Source organism: Myripristis murdjan, chromosome 13 (genome assembly GCF_902150065.1).
Source record: "Myripristis murdjan chromosome 13, fMyrMur1.1, whole genome shotgun sequence".
NCBI lineage: Eukaryota > Metazoa > Chordata > Actinopteri > Holocentriformes > Holocentridae > Myripristis > Myripristis murdjan.
This window is the reverse complement of record NC_043992.1, coordinates 35283996-35306880: the sequence shown is the minus strand read 5'-3', so window position 1 is coordinate 35306880 and position 22885 is coordinate 35283996. Positions and strand designations below refer to the sequence as shown.

At 42.5% G+C, this 22885-nt stretch overlaps 1 protein-coding gene across 1 annotated transcript in view; it reads right to left on the bottom strand.

The window, feature by feature from the left end:
* Positions 1 to 22885, bottom strand: part of nbeab (neurobeachin b) — a 138068-nt gene that overhangs the window by 102046 nt on the left and 13137 nt on the right. The window contains exons 7-22 of the mRNA XM_030067259.1: positions 22214 to 22322; positions 22035 to 22116; positions 21789 to 21912; positions 20642 to 20834; positions 19467 to 20474; positions 17970 to 18187; positions 17533 to 17686; positions 17175 to 17183; positions 16469 to 16649; positions 15345 to 15469; positions 14856 to 14963; positions 13862 to 14030; positions 11693 to 12125; positions 5801 to 5955; positions 4225 to 4345; positions 2181 to 2308 (exon numbers count right to left, since the gene is read on the bottom strand). Of these exons, the coding sequence (XP_029923119.1) occupies positions 2181 to 2308; positions 4225 to 4345; positions 5801 to 5955; positions 11693 to 12125; positions 13862 to 14030; positions 14856 to 14963; positions 15345 to 15469; positions 16469 to 16649; positions 17175 to 17183; positions 17533 to 17686; positions 17970 to 18187; positions 19467 to 20474; positions 20642 to 20834; positions 21789 to 21912; positions 22035 to 22116; positions 22214 to 22322 (3317 nt within the window). The remainder of the gene's footprint in view (positions 1 to 2180; positions 2309 to 4224; positions 4346 to 5800; positions 5956 to 11692; positions 12126 to 13861; positions 14031 to 14855; positions 14964 to 15344; positions 15470 to 16468; positions 16650 to 17174; positions 17184 to 17532; positions 17687 to 17969; positions 18188 to 19466; positions 20475 to 20641; positions 20835 to 21788; positions 21913 to 22034; positions 22117 to 22213; positions 22323 to 22885) is intronic.

Sequence of the window (22885 nt, the reverse complement as noted above, 5' to 3'; positions counted from 1 at the left end):
CCTGAGCATGTTTGAGTAGCTACAGCCACATGTGCAAACTATATTTGTGTGTGTATGTGTGTGTGTGTGTGTGTGTGTTTTGTGTGCGTATGAGTGGTTAGGAAGTCCTCACAACTGTGTGCACAGTAAGTAATGAATATGCATGTATACAAATATAAAATATGTACAATAGAAATACAAATGTGTGTGACATTTATATGACTTTTAAGTGAATACAGTAAAGAACTGGTGTCTATCACCCATAGGGAACTGTAATATGATCACACAAGGCTCTACACCAGAGAAATGTTATCATATATGTTACATTTACAGTCATATAAAAAGCAAACATACAGCATATACCCCCCTTTCAATGTGCTGATATAGTGTGTGCAGCCCATATATGCTAAACATTTATGTGTAACTTACAGGCATAGGCCTGTATGGATCACGGTGACAGAATTGGTTTGTATCAAAAACTAAGAGCCTGTTTATGAAAGCTTTCCAAATTTGATTGCTTTCATAACTGCTACAAATAATAGTAACAAATGTCAATGTCAATTATTACATATCGCCACATTTTAGATGACAATGCCAAAAACGAAATTCTGTATTTGAAAGATGACACAAATTTAAATACTGTGCTGTTGGCAGCGCTGGAAGAATTAGCTATTGTTTAACGGTAACCACTGATGTATATACAAATGGCCTGTGTTCAGGAAAGTGGACAAGTTGTGTCAGACAATTTCTTCCAGGAACAGGCTTCAGTAAAGCCACGGGAGTGCATTCTTTCAGCCTGCTGTCATTCTCCACACAGACCTCTGAAACTAATATCGAAATAGCTTACAATTTAAGGAACGGAGTTTTGGCACTGAGAAAAGGCGGAGATATCATCAAGTAAGAAAAGCAGAGGCCACACACATACGCTGTGCACACAGAGAAGTGCTGCCTGCGGTGGCTGTGTGTTCTTGTGAATGCCAGCCAAAGAAAGCCTCGGATATAGAGTGGCACCGCACACAGATGCAGGCAGTGAGTCCCTGAGGTTAGGCACTGGTAGCGCTGTGAGAGGCTGCCAACCTGGGGCCTGAGGAGAGCACTGGGAGCCTTCACACAGCCACCAGGAAATAAGACTAGAGCCCAGAGTACCATGGTGCAGTGTGGCAAAGGGATCACACATCCTCTTTTTTCCTTCTGCAAACACTGTGGACAACTCAGCCTGCCAAATCAGCCCTTTGAATTTATGTGATCTGACTGCTGTAATGGCTTCTAAAAAGTTATAATACTGAAGAAATTAATCATGAGGGGCACATTTCCATAGCAGAGGAGCATAGAGTGCAAAGTCATTACTGAACTGGGTGTTTTGTTACACGCTCTAAAGTGAACACACAAATGTGATCTGAGATGTTGATTAAGGTGCTAGGTGTAGCTGTATCAGCAAATTGTTAACATAATAATAACAATTTTGCAACATTGGTATAATCGCTGAAAAATGAACAAGATCATTGCTGAGTAGTTTGTCAACCTCTACACTGCAATTCCCTTTGCATGCCACTGGGTTTGGATTGGACAGAATAGAAAATCTGCTGAATTGCTTTACGGTACAAAACAAGAAGAGGGCTGCCATGCTTCCAGTTTACACTGGAAGCATGGCAGACGGCAAACGTTTTGAGATTTTCTCATTGTGGCAGATGGTGGAACAAGAGAAAGGCAGATGGAAAACTCACTTCAAATGTTTATCGTCTTCAGTAAAACGAAAGAGAAAACGTTTGACAAAACAAAGATCCTTTTTTGTCACAGAATGCAATGGGTTTATGGGAAATGTGGTCTTAATTCATAACAATTCTAACATTCTCAGTGGCCAGTAGAACCAATGGATCATATTTAGTATGCCAGTGGAAAACACTAATGTTTAAACTGCAACATGTAGTAACTTTACCGATCCTAATAAAGTGAAGAAGAGAACAAAACACATTTAACCAATCTGATTGATTCAATCAGATTGATAATGAGATGGTGGACAGACACATCTGCACAGACACCTAGCTTGTGTGCACAACAGTGACTCTCCTGTCCATACCTGCTATATGCATCCACTAGAGAGGGAGCCAGTGGAGTGGGGTACATACAATCGTGCGGTGGTGGGGACAGGACTCCAAACACAGCTGGAGGAATTTAAAAAAAGCACTACACAGCACCTGTACCTTCTATGAGCAACTCCTGTCCATGGCTGCCTAGCAGGGTGCGCGACAAGAAGGGTGCAAAGTCCACAAATATCTCTCTCAACAGGGGCGCCACCTTCTCCAAAGCCCTTTCCAGCTTGGTAGTAATGCTGTCAAAGAGAATGTACATAGAGAGAGTGGGACAGGAGGGATGAAAGAAGCATAAGGACAGAGAGGGAAGAAAGAGAATATCAAGACAAAAGTTAGGAACAAACACCTAAGTTAGAGGAAAGGTGCATCCTTCCACCTGGGTTAGTGCAGAAGAATAGCAGCAAGAATGGCTGGATTCACCCAAACTACAGATCTAACAGTGGTTAGTGTGCAGACAGACCCGTTCAGTGCAGAGGATAACCAACACTTCAGAGGATGCAAACTAAACCGTCTGTATCAATGACAGAGTACTGCTGCTATCACTGGAGATGTGTATAAGTGAAGGTTTACGTTGTTAAAGGCCGTGTGACTGTGTCATTTCTTTTGTAGTCAAAGAGGATATCTCGCCAGTCGTTTGCATTCTTTGTTGTGACATGTTACCCAGCTTTGTGCATGGGATCATAGCTGTTTTACACTGCAGAGGGAAGTTCCTTATCTTCTACTGCCTACATGGCGCTGTCTGACACTATCTACAGTATGCTCTTCAGAGAAACGGCGAGCTGGAGTCATGCAAGCACACAACTGCAAATGTGCTCAAGCTGAGATACTACTATTACTGCAACATATCTTTCGATTCCAGATACTACGAGACACAAGGAGAGGAGAAGCCTTTTTATCCCCAGCTAAGATGGGCAGAAAGCAGCAAAGTAGAGTCAAACCGAGAAAGAGGAAGACAGAGGAAAGGTTGGGGTTAGGATCTGTGCTTGTGTGTTTGTTTAGTGAAACGGCCTTCCAGACCCCTGGGAAAACACAGCGAGGGGATGAGAGACTAGAGCAGAGGAAGCAGGTTGCAGGAGGTCTGGCTGACCAGTGGAAATATCCTTGCCGAAGACACTGGCCGGCACCTCTGGAGGTTGCCTGCAATCCTGCCAGGGAGCTAAAGGATTTGAGCTTGGGACACTGGTCCACTTCACAAAGGAACAGGAATACAGATTAGCAAAGAGAGAAAGGGTGTGGGGGGATGAAATGTACAGAAAATATTTCCTTAACTTGTTTGGTGACTTGAGGGTGGTGCTTGTGCAATTATATTTGCAGTTGGTTCATGTTTGAAATGACTGATCATTTATATTATTTTTAGTTAATTTGATGGACTGCATGAACTGTTTTTGTTCTACTTCTAAAACCCAAGTCATCAGCAAGCTCTGCAGCAAGATAGTACCATCATTGACTTCACAGTTACGCTAAGTGATGTCGGTTACTGCTGCCATGGCAACTGATTCTCTATTCCTCTAGCAGGGGACACAGTGGAAAACAGAAAGAGAGAGAGAGAGAAAGAGAGAGAGATGAGAGAAAGAGCAGGGCTTTCAGCAGTCAGCAAGACCGAAGATATCTGTCACAAACTATTAAAGGAAGTGAGGTAGATGGGTCAAGGTCACAACAAGAAACACACACAGAAAGACACATGGGTTAGGCAAAATAAGAATAAAATCATACACCATCTTACCACCAGCGTAACACCACCTAAATTTTGCATGTGGCATTTGGTTTTCAATGTGTGCAGACTACAGTTTGCAAATCTATCATAAACAGAAGGAAACACAGTTTATAAAAAGGTGATATACTGTTATCCATGAAAGCAGTGCAGATGGAAAAACTCAATCAGGGCAGAGGAAGCACAGAAATGTTTAAATAAAAAAAATAGAGTAGAGTAACTGTGTTTGGAAGATAAAATTCAATCATGGTTTTGTGGACAGAGAGGATGGGGTGGGCAACTTGCACACACACACACACACACACACACACACACAGACATACAGTTAGGCATAAACATAGGAAATAAGGGTATGGTGGTGTATAGGAGAGCAAAAGTCAGAATGTGGTTTGACAAGGTGTATCAGCACTGTAGAGGGATGAAAAAGCTTTGGCCCTACTTTACCTCATGTTCTCCACTGTGTCTTCAGGCATGGGGGCCACTGTCTGCACAGCTGGCAGATTCTTACTAGTGGCTCCATTCACAAAACTGGAAGAGGAGGAAGAGGGGGCAGCATCTGTGGCTCCTGCAGGGCAGACCATTAGGATCATATAATTGTAGTGCAGTGTAAGAGGAAAAATATGAAATATTATAAACATTAAATACATTCACTATATGTCTTAAGCTGAAGTTTCATTTAAATGTCACCTCCACAGAGTGCATACATCTGGACAACAAGTGAACTGGAGTAATTGAAACAAGAAGAAGAAAAGAATGGGAACTGGAATAGACAGAGCCACAGTCTGGCTTTTAACAGTGGACTGCAGCAGTCAGCGTAAAATTCAACCAAGTCAAACATCTGAAAACATGGCAACAGCGTCAAACAGTCCACTATGTCTTGAACTAAGTCCAAGCCCACCTAAAGTGGTTGACCAAGCTGGTGCCAGGAGCGAAATGTGGAACTATTTTTCTTTCTGAGGAAACAAAGATGGATGCCCAACCAATATAACAAAACCCATCTGCCAAAACTGTGACACGGCAGTCTAGTCTGGTGTGGTAACACAATGCATGATTATCTGAATCATGGTAGTAGATAAATTTGTAGATATCACACTTAGAATGGGTGTCAAAATCAAAATTTTGCCATTGTGACAAGACTAAATCCAAGGTGAGCTACATCACTGACTCAGGTGGTGCAGAGCCTTGAGACAGATCATCTTGACAGCACATACCCAAGTAAAATTATCATGACTGTCGTGAGAGGTTAAAACCAGAGCTGGTGAGATCATGGGGTGTGGGTGCAGGCCTGTGGCTTTAGCTGAAAGCGCACTTTGACTTACACACATTTCTCACATTCCTGCACAGGGGCCGAGAGGTATTTTTTTTTAATGGAGCACATTAAAAAGGTGTTGGGGCTCCTAATGGTTCTCAGTGTTAAGTGGCTCCTTTCAGAGGCCTTGGCTACAGGAGCCGTGAGGTGGAACTGGCTCAGGGCAGCTCAGCCCCCGGAGGAGCAATATGACAGCAGGGGGAGGGAGAGGGGAACGTAATCAATCAGGCAGGAACACAGGCTATGTGTTCTACGCTGTGAGCCTGAATCCTTTCCATAGTTAAGAGATCATTTGTTTAATTGTTTAACATGGATAGAGTAAGGTGGAGTCTTTTGTTTTGGTTGTATGATGAAGAATTCAGACTGCCAAACAAAGGTTTTCATTAAGTTGTGCTTAGTGTTGAGCTTACAGACACTGATAGGAAGGTAAAGAGGGCCATCTGGTGGAAATTATGAGTCTCTGCACAGGGATAGAGTAGCATATGACGCTGCCGAGTCCTCTGTTTCTACTCTTGGAAAGGCATCAAAGGAAGAAATTCCAGACTGGGTCATTACCATGTACAGTAATTACTCAAATTAAGCACTGACTAATTGCACAAAAAGAGAGTTCTCTGAAAATAAACCACATTACCAGGCCAAATACAGTATATTAACTGTGGAAGTGTTTTAACCTTGTGCGTAGCATTCAAAGAGCCTCATGTAGTGACCTACCCGTTGTGTTGATCATGCTTTTGGGGGTAGTGGAGGCTGCTGCAAAAATGTTGGGGGTGCTGCCAGCTGTCTGCCCAGTGGAGCTGTTGGTGCTTCCCACTGTAATAACTGCTTGGCTGCCAGGGGAAGGCTTCTTCACTGGCACCACCACACTCCTGCAGTAAACACAAACACAGTAGTCTTGATTCACACATCCACTGGGTTAAAGTATATTTACACAAATTTTAAGTATTCAGGACTCAATATAATTTACTGCAGGGAGTGAAGATGGCATAGTGAGTAGGAAAACAATCCATCAGATAGAGGAACCTCCTCCCCTTCCCACCAAGGGGCAACTATCTGCCCTGCTAAAGATTTATTGTGCAAGACATCAAATCCTTACCAACTCCAGGGTGCTGTTTTCTAGTTTACCCTGCCCTCTAAACTCCCTATGGAGGGGTTAAGTAAAGAAAAAAAACAGTATTTACCCACAGGGATCAATGAAGTTTCACAATATTATTTTTCATCTACAGCACAGTTGGGAGCAAGGTTATCAGCTGGCAAACAAGCCCAAAGCTTTTGATATGTACAGCTGTCAGCTAACAGCTTGTCTGAGAAGGCTTATTCCATGTAAAGGTCAAATGTACAACTAAGAATTAAACCCTTTTTTTTTCTTAATTTCTTTCTTGTTTTTTTTTTTCAAAAACAGCATGAACAGCAAAAACTAAATAGGAAAAAAAATACCAACTGATAGTACATCATGTCCACATTGCATAATGTATGCAAAGACACGTGCGGTTAATTCATCTTTGACATACAAGTGGCCAGTATCCAAGCATACATGCATGCATGTTTACAGTATTGGTTTACATGCATCTTCTCAGTCATTACAGACACAGTACACAACATGACAACAAGCTGAGCATTAGCTGTAGCATTAGAGTTTAGGCCTACTCTAATTCTTATTTTAATCCCAGTCTGAGTCCCTTAAAACACAGCTTTTCCTATGTGGGGGCAAATCCCCTCTGTCAAATACTGTATGTTGCAATTATCCTTCTAATTTCAATGTGATTTTCAGCTGTGATTTGCCTAAATTTGTGTCTGTGTTACTTTTCCCACTCTGCCTAGCAATTACTTTACACTGTCCATATGCACATTGTGACAGGACAAGAGTCCAGATGTCCAGATTAGGTGTAATTCAAATCACAATATGAGGCAGAATATCTAGCATTAAGGTCACTGGATTACAATATGAGTAAAACCAGATTAAAATCTATTTCCATATTTGTGTCTAGACCTGCCACATAAGGTGTCCTTGTATGACTGTCTGAAAAAAACTGTATCGCAGTTTTTTCAGACAGCAACTGTAACTGCAGCATTAGGTTTATATCTTCAGACTGTGCAGTCAGTGTATTTAAAAGTTATCACCCAGTGTGCTCAGGTAAATCAGTTCTAGTTATCTATCTGATCGTAATGAATGAGATTAGATTAATTAGTGTGTTTTTTCTGCGCAAAGAAACAAAACAAAATAACTAGTGTATTCTTGATTATGAAATGTCAATTCTCTCACTGCTCGCAGACCCTGCCAATGTGATCATGCCCAGACTTTATTCTGGACATGAGGAAAGGTAAACATCCTGCCCTGTAACTACATCTCTCAATGTAACGCACACGCACGCACACACACACACACACTCAAGAGGTATGAGGAGGCCAAGGTAAATAAACCTGAGGACCAACCAGCCACCAAAGTGGAGCCACTTTCCCTTACATCTGCTGCTGCTACCAGTGGCCGTCTGCTGCCCTCTGCTCTGCTCTGACGAGTTGTCAAACATCCCAGACTCTAATGAGAGATTCTCCAGGAGCGACTTGGCAGTTGTTACTGACAAACATTCACGCAGCTACTGTCTGTGTTCACATCAACAGGAATACGGTTCACCGAGCACAAGATCCGAGACCTTTCTGTCTGGCATCTGCTCTATACAGATATACAGATACACAGTGCAGTGTCTGGCTTTGTCAGACTAGACATATGTACAGAAGACATTTGCAGGATGTGGTGTACATGTTTGTTATGTATATATAGTTTTGTGGAAACAAGGTGAGAGGGGTCACCAAACTAAGTGAAAGGGCCACAGATAAATATACACATTAGCTAAATAAGGGGGCTAAAAATAGCGGTGGCTTTCCCTTTTAATTATAGAAGCTACAAAACATCACGTGGCGCTAAAATAGAAAGCAGAAGGCCACGTAAATGAAATATAAAGAAAAGCTTGTGGAGGCTTGAGTTGAGACTTAACTTGTGACATATAATGGCCCATGAGAACAGTAACACCACACTGAACCCAGCAGACCTCTGTCTGAGTGCAATCTGATTGGCGGAGGATTAAGGATGATGCAGCAAACTTGGCCCTGCTAGAGCTCCCAGACAGGAAATAGAGGGAAAGCTTCTCCTTATCAGGTCTGCATTTGGCCCAGGGGTATGTGAGGATGCCAGATAGTGTCGTCTCCAATGTCCTGCAGTACGTCTGGGTGACACAGGCCAGGCCTCTGTTCTGTCACTAGCTAAGCTGGCTGTCATCTCAGGCAAATCCCCAGGAATCCTCCCTCAACAAAACAACGTGGAGTTATGCTGCAGAGTTTTATGTTGCTATTACATACCCTCAGTCCATCAAATAGATGTGATAATGTGCTGGATTCCATGGGAAACAAACTCAACTTGGACTAAAATGTGTATCCCAGAGCCTTTTCTCTAGCTCCTCTAGCATTTATGTTTTTGCAAGAAAATAAAAAAATAATAATGAAATCAGTGATCTTTTATGTATTATGTAACAGATGAAATAGTTGTGTACTTACTGTCTATGGATAAATTAAGAATAAAATCAATCAAATTGCTTAAAAATATATAAAAAAATATTTAAAGAAGCACACTGCAGCTTTGTTTGGTCAAAGACCACCAGCGAGCATGTAGTATTATGAGTAGTTTGAAAATTAAAATATTATAGTGTAAGATCAAAATCAGCTCAATCACACTTCAAAAACACACAGGAGAGAGAGAGAGAGAGAGAGAGAGAGAGAGAGAGAGAGAGAGAGAGAGAGAGAGAGAGAGAGAGAGAGAGAATCCTTATTGAAATATTAATATGTCCACAGATATGGCTGCGCTCTGAAGAACACTGACGACAAGTATCATTTATTCAGTAGATCCCTCCGCTTCTTTGCCGTTTGAGATCTCATTGACAGATATCAGAACATCAGTAGCATGTTTTGAATGTAGAAACCAGGAGTGCATTTAATCTGCTTTCCAAATTTATCTCTTGCTCCTATCTACATTAGATCTACAGGATGTTGATAAAACATGAACCTCTTTTAATGAATAATTCATTTGCTGAGTGCTCATGAATGATGCATAGATTATCTACTGCATATTTTATTAATAGGATTGTCTTAATTGAGTTGCGGAGAATAAAGCAAGGATTAATCTTAGAATGAATATTAATGAGCTCTGCGGCGGAGGGAAATGATTGCGGTGGAAAGTATAACCAAAGAAATGTTTCCTTTATAAATCCAACAGACAGAATCTAATCTAATAGTCCTTTATTCAGGAATATGAGGACAGTTACAGAGGAAATATGCTTACATTCCACTTGCAAATTCAATTAAAACAAATTACCATCACTCTCCATAATGTATAAAATCAAATATGTAAGGATAAAGGACATATCTCAGAGTACTAATTTGGCAGCTTTTGGAGAGGACAGAGGAAAAAGGAGGAAGTTAAGGATTATTTGGATTTTCTGCACTGTATTTGTATCTGCTCTGGCGGAAACTTGGGTGCTGATGAGTAATTGAAAACCCCACCTCTGTGTAAGTCTCTAATATGGGGGCCTCAGTGGGGAATGCCCTCCTACTCCCTACTTTAAGCCTTTTTTTGTTTTTTTTTTCTCTTTCTTTTTTGATGTTGTCAGTCCCAATCTATTGCGGCCCTGACAGACAAATGAAAGGCCTGTCCGCGCCTGGCAGCTCATTTCGCTGGCAGGTGGCAAACAATTAGACACAGCAAATAGAGGCTGGAGGGGGGAGTGACATAAAAGCATGAGACGAAGTTGTATACGTGGCCGGGATGGTGTGTGTGAAAGCATTTCAAAAATAATACACTTTGCCGTGGCGACTCATTTCAGGCTGCCAGCTCCCATTACGAGTGTGAGTGGTGAGGGTGACAGGGCTGGCCGTGGTGTGGCGCGAGGTTGCTTCTGTTTAATCTGTCATCAACGCCCTGGAGACCCCAACCCTCTAAGCCTTCCTCTCTCTCCATACTCCTCCATCTTCTCCTTTTCTATTCATCAGACTCACCCCAGCCTAGCTCAGCAGCAGCATACATTTTAGCGAAGGGAGGCCCCATTGTTACTCCTGACTCACCGTGTCCTCCACCTTCTCCCTTGGGCTTGGCAGTGACTACACACACATACGCATCACTCTCACCAATCACTCACGTCCACAGGACAGATGGAGCTTTTGTTTGTGCTAAACCTACTTAAATAACTTTCAGAGAGAATTTGATTTCCAAAACTTTATCATAGCTACAGGAGATAGGAATCAAGGGGGAGCTGAAGCTTGAAATCCTGGGCAGGAGGAGGTTTGTAAACTCGCAAATCCAGACAGATTACTGTGTGGTCTTATCTCCCCCAGGAATGTAAATAAACCACAGCAGTGCCACAGTGCCTCAGAGATGTTTTCAAACACAGGAATTCCTTGCCATGGGGGATGAATACAATGCAAGTGGTCTGAAATGAATAATGTGTTGCATACTACTTAAAAACCATTAGTGTTACCCTGGATGACTAAGACAGACCGAGAGGATTAGCATCAGCATTCTAAGGTTGCTTGAGTGATGAAATAACACACATGCACACTTTTTTCAGCATCAAGTGTATGCTAGCTATCAACGAAACAAGGGCCTGATGAATGAAACAGTCAAACACTGTTTGTCAAACAGCTGATACACATCGGAAAAATGTACGCGTGATTGTTGTTAGCATGTGTCAAATTATCAAAACAGTTTTTGTCAAAGGTTACCAGCTGTTTCAAGTGGTTGGGTGGGACTTGTGTTGTTAGCTGATGATCGTGTGCCTGGGTAAACTGATGTTGCAGATTGTTACTGTCAGGTGAAAAATGTGGATCTCTGTAGCTTTTAATGAATTTAGGCAAATAAATTAGCACTGTCAGATTCAGGAATTATTTGAGCAGTTTTGAAAGTTTATCATGGGTTTTGCATGACTTGTATGGACTGTGAGGTCATGAAACTTGCTGTACCTGTAAAGATTGTGCAACTGTATTGTTTGCCATTCCTTTGCCTATTTTTATTGTCATTTATTCTTTTTTTTTTTTTTTTAAGATTGTTTTTGGGCAGTTCTGCTTTATTAGACAGTCACAATGGAGAGAGACAGGAAAGACAGGGGACGACATGCAGCAGAGAGTCTGGGCCAGATTCGAACACAGGGCACTGCAGCTTAGCCTTAGATTTACATGGTATGCGCTGTACATGGTAGGCTAATGAGGCACCCCGCCATTATCATTTCTTCCTGTCATATTCTGTGAATTTCAGCTCAATTGAAATTGAAGAAAATTTGATTGTGAATCACCTGAATTAAAAAAAATGTGACATTTTGGTCTGACAGATCTTCTTCATGGATGCTTGGTTCCCTAACAGAAACATCAGATGAATACAGTATTGGGAATTTAATTTTGAGTGTGCAGATATTTTTCCTTTTTGTAGTTACTTTTATTTATTCTGCACTTGAATGCAGCTCTGGCTGGATAGGATCATCATTTCCACTCTGCCTGTGAGACCTTGGCACAGCAACAGAGTTTCACTGTACAGTAGGCTACCTTACCTATGGTATGATGTCACCTTACCTGTCAAAGGAGTGAAACTGCATGGGCAGCACGGCCTGGGCCTGGGCAGCGGGGTCTGGGTAGCACACAGGCTCCAGCCCAGCCTCCATGCCCTCCACAGGTGCAGCAACCAGGCTCTTTAGGATCTCCTTGACATTGATCCCTTTGTTGGCCTGGCTGATACTGGAGATGGAAGAGGGTGGCTTCAGCACCTCAACGCTGGGTGAGTCGGACAGGCTCTCCTGGGACTTCTTTACTTCTGAGGAGAGGGTGGACAAGAGCTCGCTCATGGCATCTGGCCCGCCGTTGCCGTGGTCCAGGTCAGAGCCGTTTAGGATGCTGGCAACTTGCTCCTCCCCAATGCCCGAATCTGTGTGCGGAAGGGAGCTCTCAATATGGAGGTCCTCTGATGGTGTAGGCTGATCCTTACTGCTGTCAAATGCTACAGGGTTCTCTGTAAACACACACACACACACACACCAAATAGTGAGTGAGAGAGCCAACAATTAGCCATTTCACAACAGACAGTAGACATGATTTTGACAACATCATCTGATTGCCAGCCAAGCACTGTGTCTTATGAGTTTTAATTTAAGTTTTATGATAAGAAATCTAAAATGGCATTTTATCGGTATTTTATCGCCATATCACATTTATTGATATTCTCTCTTGTCCCTCTATGTGCACTAAATCAGGTCGGTATTTTGCATTTGCTAAGAGAAGTGAGTAGGATTTAACACCAGCTAACTCAATACCAACAAAGCACTGTAGAGTTAGCTTACAGTATATTCCTAACAGAAAAGCGTATTTGGCATTTAAACAGAGACCTGTGCCAGCTCTGCATCCTAGATCTCTCTCCAGAAGATCCGATCCTCTGGTGAGATTATCTTTCTGTTACTGCCTGCTCTTTCTCTTTCTGTGCTAATAAAACACTAATCCTTTTTTTCTAGCTTCCTCCTGTCCAAAGCCATGCTTTGACGTAACAGGGACAGAAGGCTCAGGTGGCTGATTTATTATCCCAGTACATAATATAATGTATACCTCTATACTTCTGAGATGCAGACCATGAAACGCGAAAATAAATCCTGAGTCACTGAGTATCCCGATAAGTTGAAAATGTATTGTCTACTGTATATATACTAGTAGAAATAGCAGCATGCACGTAGTAACTGCTTAGTTGAGGGACCAACTTGACCCAATGAAAAGCACAATGGTTCTGCTAGCTACTGTAGCTGCAGAGGTGCCTTTCCAGCCTCTTTCCAGACTCCTAATTCTGGTTCATCCTGACCCAGTGGTTACCTAGATGCAAGGCCAGCCATATTAATATTCATCACATGCTCCCTAACAAGGTCAGCAGGGCCTGATTTAGGCAGCAAGACGACTGGCTTCCTGGTCCATCACAGACAATCGTCTGCCACATGCCGTCTGGAAAATTCCCCCATTTTCTGGTGAAATTTATGAAGGCAGCAGTGTGCCTCTCTCCTCCCAGCAACCTCTATGATCCCATTCTCCTCTGGTGGATTGCTTGCCTAATGGGCACTGACAGATGGGGCTGAAAATAGCAGGCCTGGCTCCACTGCCCCAAAAACCCACAGTAGTAGGCCAGCATGCTGCTGCTTTTCCATCTCTGACTCTAAACTTTTCACTCCTCATCTTCTCCTCCTCCCCTTTTCTTTATTCTCCATGTGCTCCAGTCCCTGCACTTTCATATTTCTTTTGGCCTCTTTCCTCTCCTTCTGTTTCTTTCATTCTGTTCACCTTTTGTCTGAATGGAGGCTGATAAAGTATGCTCGCTCATGCTTCCCATAATAGCTAGTTGGCACTGCAGCAAACGTTCAACAAACCCTTTGTAGGAACCCGCTGATTTCCTTTCTTGTGGCTTAATGTATGATTTATGACTTGAGGCAGATATTACCTTTCATTTTACAAAGAACAGTGATACTTATTCAAATTTTGTAGCTATCATCCTCAGTCCCAGTTCCTGTCTGCTTCCACTTTTAATTCTATGCGATGCAATTAGTGGAGCACATCAATAAATCATAAGTACGCCGGTGCAGGCAGGAAGGCTATCCCAGCTATCTTATTGAAGCAGCTCACAGAGGCCCAGAATGGAGCAAGGACACTTCAGTTTAGTTTGATAGAGTCATCCTAACCAAGAGGTTAAGGAAAAGCCGAGTAAAGCTTCAACACCTGTGCTGGTGGGTGAGTTGATCTCCTGACGCATGCTGCGACCTGACTGGTTACTTATCCTGGGAGTCTCACGTTGGGGCTCCAGGATGTCCCGGTACTTGGAAACCATGAGGACAGAGATGAAGTACACCACAGCTAAAGCCAGGAACTGGGCTTGCTTGCTGTCATCCTAGGGACAGAATTCATAATAGAGTTACACCACACTCATATATCAGCTCACAGCAATCTGCTACTGCTGCTTGAAATGGTTCTCTCACCGTAAACACAGCTTAAAGGAGTTTGAGAATTCAGCAGTTCCTATATACGTTCATATATTCATGGTATTTGCTTTGGTGTCGCCTAAAGCTGGGCAATAATTCAATATTGTCATTTATCATCTTTCAGTGGAATCACATCCTGATGATATAAAGATATGTTGATATTGTGTTATATGATTCTGGGGTCTATTGATGATAATAGCCTTGTTTGTTAAAAAAAAAAAAAAAAAACAGCAATGAGTATACAGATTTTAAGGAATCAAATGTGAAAATGTTATTTATATTAATTATTTACAAAGTCTAATTTTTTTTATATCAAACTTAACAACATTATGCAGTTCTGTGTGATGAGCATAAACCTAATTATTTAATACTTTGCACACATAAGGCATATTGTGATACATATCAATATTGAACAGAAAATCCTTGTTATTATCAGTATATTGATTTGAACCATTTCACCCAGCCTTGGCATGTCCCGCAGTGACAGCCATTCATCCCTCCAAATTCAGGGGCTGTGGGCTCGTGTTCAACAAACTGCACTTCAGTCAACAAGGGCACCTTCGGTGCTCTGCCTGTTGATTGAAGTGTCTCCCACTGCACACCTGTTTGTCTGCCAAAAAACTAATCCTATTTTCATCCTCTCTACCTGCAGGCAAACCTTTGTGACAAACAACACACATGCCCATAAACACACACACACATACACAAACACACACACGCACACTCTCACTCACCACATCACGGAACACCACGGCACGTAGCCGATTGATGTCCACATCCTGCAGAAGGCGATCAGGGTCCTTGATGGGAGAGAGGTTACTGGGGACATTCTCTATGGCTGTCTAAAGCAAAAAGATAGCACAACAGTACATACCACTCAGACAGGACTCAGTAAAACAGGCTTCATCATTGATAAATTCTTGCTAGTTTCAATCCTGTTTTTTTTTTTTTTTTTTTTTTTTTTTTTTTTTTGTCCTAAGGGTTAATTAACCCTTGGGAAAGACAGATTTAGTATAAAAGGGTGTATACAAAACTCTTCTAAGAATAGGAGTCTTTATTTAGCATCATTAGTCAGGTCATATGATAAGCTTGAGCTAACTTATGAAAACATCTGGTTTTATTCTTGCTCTAAGATGCCCTATGCAGATGAGGATTGCAAGTGAGGCGACAGAATTCAAAGCTACGGGACGGTGGACAGGTGAGAGGAGATGCACTGAACTTACCTTGCTGGAAGCCACAGCACTATGCAGGGTTTCCTGAGTCTTGCTGTTAGGTATAGATGACTTGGCCCCCCTGTCCCTCTGTCTCTGCCTGCACTCCAGACAATTTCTTACAGCAACACAGCAGACTATACACACATACAAATGTGTGAACACACACACACACACACACACACACACTACAATTACCCTTTCATTTCAGAGTTAAATGGAAATTAAATGTTGATAACATGCATGACCTCTTTTAAACTAATCAGTTATCTCTAATGACTATTTGTTCCAGGCTGCCAGGACAGAGAGTGGGGGTAAAATCAGCAGCCAGACTGATTTCACACTGAAGCTAGTGATGAGAAGAGATTGTGCATTGGCAACAAGGATACTCTGAAGGCTATTCCCTATGCCCCACAGCCCAATTTGGAGTCAACAATCCAGCAAATACAGGGATGCTCTCTCTCTCTCTCTCTCTCTCTCTCTCTCTCTCTCTCTCTCTCTCTCTCTCTCTCTCTCACACACACACACACACACACACACTCTCAGAGACACACATTTATAATGAATTTTGCAGTGAATTCTGAATGTAAATGCACCAAATTATAATGTTCCATAAATTCAAATGTAATTCAACAAATGTGTATGATGCATACACACACAGAAACACACACAAGTTCCAGAGACCCTGTGGTGTCCTATGAGTCACACCAATGACAAACACAAAAGGCTAGCATTTGCAAGAAGTACCTGATTGCACTACCAATTATTCTCTCATCTTGTTATAAATTCCACAAGACAATCCTGTCTTTTCTGACTGCTGGAGATCGCAGCATAAGCTTGTGCAGTCTCCATCTCAGAAGTAATTTAGTATATAATTGAGCACTGGACTCTAAAATTAATTAGCTTTGCTGATCAAATCCAGGATTTCCAAGGATTACTGGATTTATTAGAGGTGTCAAATGAGGGTACTGTCACGGCATTTTCTGATCCATCCATTTTCATATGCAGTTGGCAATATATGCGGCTTAGTTCCCTAAACCCCACATGGAGCTAAATTTCTCATACCCACATCCATGCCCCATTCACATTCAAAAACACACACCCATATCAGCAGACACCCTCACTCAAGAACGTACCAAGTCTGAGGCACTGGCGCATGAGGCCACCTGAGGACATGTTCTTCTCAGCCTCAATTTCGCTGAAGTTGAGGGAGCTCGCAAACACCAACACATCAACCATGGCCATGAGACGGGACAGAAAAGTGATGGCAGTCTCTGACGACATGCCCTGTGTGGCCTCGATGTTTTCCAACTCCGTCTTGTACAAACAACCAGGGAGAAATCAGTGTCGTTTAACCTTAGTATTGATAAAAGTGTATAGTTCCATATACAAAACAACATGCAACATCTAACAGCATATATAAACAGCGGCATATTAAACAAAGTGTTTCTGAATTTAGGACAGACATACTCTGAAGAACAGGTGGGTTATTATGTTTAATTGAGGCTGAGTAGAGCCTGATCTCTAGGGAACAGAGGGGACACTCAAAGCACATTCTGGAAGATGGCAAGAATTTTGTTCTGAGTTCGATTAACTACCCATCTCCACCCTTGCTGTTATAGACTGAGGCCACTCTAGAAGTGTTTACAACTTCCTTTTGGTTGCTAACCCTTTTTTCCTGTTTTTCCTGTTAAGAGAGAGAGTTTCCAATAGCAAAACACCAATTAAGATGTTTGCAACGGGTAAGAAAGAGAGTAAATTTTCAAATCTACTACTGCACGAAATGCTTTCAGTGGAAAAAAGGAAAGGAAAGAAATTAAAACTTACAGCATATATACTAACCTTGGCACTCTAGGCATGCAGAACAAAACAAAGAAAAGAGGATGATTAAAATCAAGTTCAAATCAAGACTGCACATTCAATCAGATAATTAGATCGATAACAATCCAAGACTGACATAAATGAAACATAGGGAAGCTAATTACAGACATAATAGATTTGACCAAAGTAATGTCATCAGCATTAAGTGCAGCACCACAAAGCTGAGGAAATAAAGGTGGCCCCAATCAATAAACACAAACAAGTGTTATTTCCCTAAGGTCCATAAAGTATACGACAGGGGACAATAGACCGAGCAGTGATACTAAATTACCACTAGATGGCAATGTTCCCCTACATAGAAGTCATGCAGTGCACTCACAGAAGGAGAGGTGGCCGCTGAGAGTAGGGGCAAGATCCCTCCGCAGGCGATAATGATGTTGTCTACCATTTGTGAGATGAGGTGGATGGTGTTGTGGACGAAAATAATGTTCTCATTACTATTCACAAAGTCCATGACAGATTTGGTGGAGTGGCTGCAGGGGGAAGAGGGGCAGAAAACAGGATTATGATTCATTTGATCCTGCAGTCACATTTCACATTATATTAACCACAAGGTAGTTGTGCTCAGCAGAAAATAAAGAAATATACAAGGTATATAAGAAACCCAATGCAATACAGTATAGGCCTAAAAACTTCAGTGGAATTATATGTTAGGCTCTACTCCAAAAGGACAATCTGAGTGTCACTACAAACATGGTGCTTGTCATCTCTCTCTTTCTCTTTCTCTCTCAAGCAGAAGTACGACATTTCACACACCTCCTCCAGACATGAACATCAGTCTCCAGTGCCAACAGCAGGTCAGTGAGCAGTCTCTGGTGCATGGGTGACCATTTGAACTCTGGGATGCGGAACATGGTGGTGCGTGGGCCAGGGCTGAACTGCCGACGCTGTTCCTCTGTCATGGGCATCCCCCTAAAGCCAAGGTCCACACGCAGGTCCCTCTCCATCTGACTGGCGAGGCGTCCATGTAGACTCTGTGGGGAAGCCAATCAGTCAGTGACAAAAGCACGGCAGCAGAGCAAATTGGACATCACATCTAGAACCAAGCTGTCCATCACAGTCCAAGTGGTTGTCATTCATGGTGCACTCCTCTGTCAAGATGAATAGTGCAGCTTTAAAAACTACTGAAAATAGAACTGTGCTCTGTAAATGAGCATCTTCAACTGTCAGATTCAAAGCGAGTCCTCTGATCAATGCTTCCTCTGGGTCAAATCAAAATACATCATGCTGAATACAAGTCCGAAATATCAAGATGAATGAGTCAGCAAAGGACTGCAAAAAGCGTGTTTAAAAAGCAGAGCCAATGAATTGAACATGAGCCGTTACGCAACAGCAGAGAGAGGGGTTTAAAAATAAACTTTGCCTCCCACTGGCACTCCATCAGTGACCTAATCTAGGTGAAAGAGCCTGACCTCTGAGAAAGAGCACAGCACATATGAGAGGAGCAGAGGAATGAGCAAATCCCAAGTGATTGTTACAGAATAATGCTTTCTCTATTTCTGCCCCAATGTTGGTTCTACTAAGTATTCCAGCAGCCCAGTTTCTTGACTCTCAGAGGAGTGTTGCCTGATGTGCACCAGGCCGTCTTGTCCCCATTAGAGTCAATGCTGGCGAAGGGAATGAGCCCTGTGGGTGCTGTTATTGTAGAATTGTTCACTAAAGGCCAACAGATCCTGACAATGGCAAATGACCATGGCCATGGCCCTCATTACACCTCACCTCCCCATCCTCCATCTCTTCACACCATTTGACCCTGGATCTGCTTGGTCTTAGGATTCATCTACTATTGCACTTGCTAAAGGCCATTTCAACTGTGGTGAACTCTGCTATAGGCTGGCTTTGTCATTCTAAATTCATCCATAAAAGCCATAAATAAGGGTTCAGACAATATCAAATAAAATTGAACACCATTATATTTGTGGCCATATGCAAAATTTCTGATAGCTTTTTTCTAAAAGCTGTTGTAAGTTTCATATTTGTATCAGTGGGTGCACTTTTTAAATGTCCAGTAAGCCCAAAAATTTGTTAAAACTGTACTATACAGTTAGTTAGTTAACAGCTAAATAGCTGCAGAGTAATTGTAAATTTTTGATTACACACATGACAATTTTGATTAATGGGCAATTAATCAAAGAGACTTTAGGAAATAAAATAAATTATCCCCATCAACAGGACAACATCATGATATAAAATTTTTTATATTTTCCAAGCCTATAGTACCATAGACCAAATACACTGACTGTTCAGACAAACCTGTGTGGTGGCTGTAGTCTGAATCTTCTTCATCTCTTTGTCCTTGCCATCGTCTGACCTTTCTGTGTCAGAAGTGGTGCTGGCAGCATCTGCTGCACTACTGGTCTTTGCAGCCAGCGGGTCTTCTTCAGACATCGCTACAGCTGCACCCTCAGTGACCTCTGCGACTTTGGAAGAGGCCTCAGCCCCGATCCCAGCCATAGCGCTGATGTCCCCCATGGCTGGCCGTAGTTTAAACTCGTCCTTTTCTAAGATGCTGGGCAAGGAGCCCAGTTCAGAGCTGCCCGTCATATGGGCTAGAAGACCCAAGTCATCACTGGCACTGGTGTGTACTTGAGGCTCTGGGCTGGGCAGGACGAGAGGCTCTGCTGGAGTCAGCTCAGACAGGAGCTTGTCCTCCATGCTGCCTGTCACCTTGCCAAACAGGAAGTTGTTGCTGCTAGGGATACTGTCCTTGTCATCATCCAGTGTAATCAGAGGGCCTGCATTTTTGTCCTCCATACTGTCCTTGGGTAACAACACATTGTTGACCTTGCTGTTGAGTTTTTCCACAGCAGCACAGTAAACATTATCCAACAGAGAGTCCACCTCGACCAGCGCCCCGTTCTCAGACACTCTGAGAGTGTCCAAGGACAAGTCCATATCGTCCAGCTTTACCTCGGTAGCCTCCACTTTCTCAGCCTTGATGTCCACCAAAAGGTCATGAACTTCGACCCTGACTCCATCCACTGTTGCCTCTGTTCCACCGAGGGTCTCCTCAGGCCCCTTCCCTTCGGCCAGCAGATTGCGTGAGTCAGTGCTCTCATAGTCCGCCTCACTCTCAGGTGTCTGGGAGTTATCATCAATTTCTCGAATCTCAATGGCGCCCTTGATGCCCACGGCCTGGGCAGATAAACCAGAGATAGTGCTGACCAAGCCCTTCTTTCCCTTCTTGATATTTTCCTCCTCTTGCCGCTGGTACTCTTCATACATCTTAGCCAGGTACTCTTTATGCGCCTCATATGTCACCTATGGAAAAGGACAACATTAATGACATTGTTAGCCACAAACATTGTGAAAATTCTGTTTCAGAGAAGGAGTGTGTTAGGTTTTCCCCCTAAACAGCAGGGGTCAGTATTTCCTCTCCCACTAAGGCACCAAAAGGGCTTTGTTGTAAGGTAGAGTACTACATTCACCTTGGAGTGGGCTATTGAGAGTGTGTCCACCCACACGCGCCACCCTCCCCACTCATACTTGATGGCATGGTAGAGAAGAATACGGAAGATGTTGTAGACCATCTCAGTGATCTTCTGCTCCTCAGAGTTCTTGGGGTTGATGTAGCCCAGAGAAAACATCCAGTCCTGCCATACGGAGCACTGGAGCAGACACCTGCATTACACACAAATAAATGTTCAAACATTAGCTAGTAACAGGTAAAACACAGTAAAATAACATCAGGAAAGCTTTGACCTGTTCATGTTTATTAATTATTAATTATTTACTAAATATAACATATATCATCAGTGTTGGTGGCAAAATTATACAAGTAATATCACAAACTGCTGTTTTAATTTAAGTTTCGATACCCGACATCAATCAAAGAGTAAAAAGACATTATTTTTGATATTTACTCATATCATCAAACCAAAAACTGCTGTCCAGTCTCACGCTGTGTATCAACATTTTATTTAAATGTCAAAATGACACATCAATGTTATTTTTATTTTTTTTCAATCATTTTAAAAGACCTTAAAACAGTTTTTTTTCTTCTTTCTTTTTTTCCTTTGTTTTTATCTCATATTTTTATGTTTGTGGCAATGCTATTGGTATAATAGCATTGGTACAGTAAATAACAGGGTGGTAGAAAGTGAAAACCTGGTGATTGTTTGACTCTGTATTGAACAATATGACTTTTGTGTGCCTATTCATTTTAGGCTAATTGTGCTGTTGATTTAGGTCAGTGGTTTCCAAAGACCTATGATTTAATTTTAATATGTCACAATGTGTGTGTGTGTGTGTGTGTGTGTGAGAGAGAGAGAGAGAGAGAGAGAGAGAGGAGAGAGAGGAGAGAGAGAGAGAGAGAGAGAGAGAGAGAGAGAGAATGAAAGAATAAGAGTGACTGAAACAGTGAAACCAGGAATGAGCAATTGTCAAAAACTGTCACAGAAACATCTGCTCTTGAGAGCATGTTGTGCATCTAAGGATGATTTAGCATCAAAATGAGCCCATTAAACATGGAACAACAACGAAGGGAGGGGCACTGTCTCATTTTTTCTTTGATACATTAATCAGGAAGATAACTGATGCAGTGGGTGAATAAGAGGCGGGATAAGTTCCACTTACCGTCTGTTCTCACGGCTGTTGCTGAACAGTTTGATCATGTCAGAGAGGAAGAGCCGCCGAACTTCCATCAGCTCTGTGCTGGGGGTAGAGTTCTTCAAAAGGGTGGCTACCACCTTGAGAATCACTGATATCACAAGCACGCACACATACACAGACACACAAACACAGAAATATCAGCATCACTATACTACAACCCGGTAAGTTAGAAAATGTGACACTCTGTATGTCACGCATCAAAAAGCTTACTTGGGTTCTGAATCTTGACTGTGGAGTCAGGCTCAGGATGCGGTTTGTGAACTACCTGTGTGCACACCTGCTCTGTGAGAATCTGGTGCAGAGAGAGGCGAGAGGAAGAACAAGAACCAATCACACAAGAGACTGAGTGTGATACCGCTGTGGCATTTGAACAGCTAATGTTTTGTTACCTCATACAGAGTGTTGTAAGTTGTCACCGTCACAGTGTTGGTGTGCAGCATGAGCCTCTCACCCAGGAGAGTGAAGAGGCTGTGTGTGTGCATGATCTCCACCTTTCTCCTGTGGATAAACACACGCACACAAACATAATGGTAAAGAGGGGCTGTTTAGAGCTCCCTAAGCCATTGAAAGGATCAGTGAGTGCCGTCAGCTCGCCTTCCTGTGCTTCCGCAGGGAGAGCTAGGCTCAGGAGACAAGTGTCAGGAACTGCCTGCTGTCATAAATTGAGGACATTTCGTTGAAAGTGTGTAGGATAACGAAGTTTCCCTGTCACTAGGAATGGCTGCAACATACAACAGGGCCTACCACAGGTGAATGGGTTTAACAGTGACAAACTACTTCTGCAAACAGCATAAGGATTGCTGTCACTATGCTAAGCCAAAGCACCTCCACTCCACTGCCACTGCCTCAAGGCACGTTGGGACTTTCCTAACAAGTCGACAATTTTTGTATTTTGCCTAGGCTGGCAAATTGGACACTTAGGAGGAGAGTGGAGTTTCTCTCTAAAAGGTATAAATATGCAAATGGGTGAGGAAAGGGCAGAGTGATGATTCACGACCAGCTAAGGTGGAGTTCATACAAGTCTGCACTACTAGTCAGGGGGCTTAGTCAAACTCCAGACA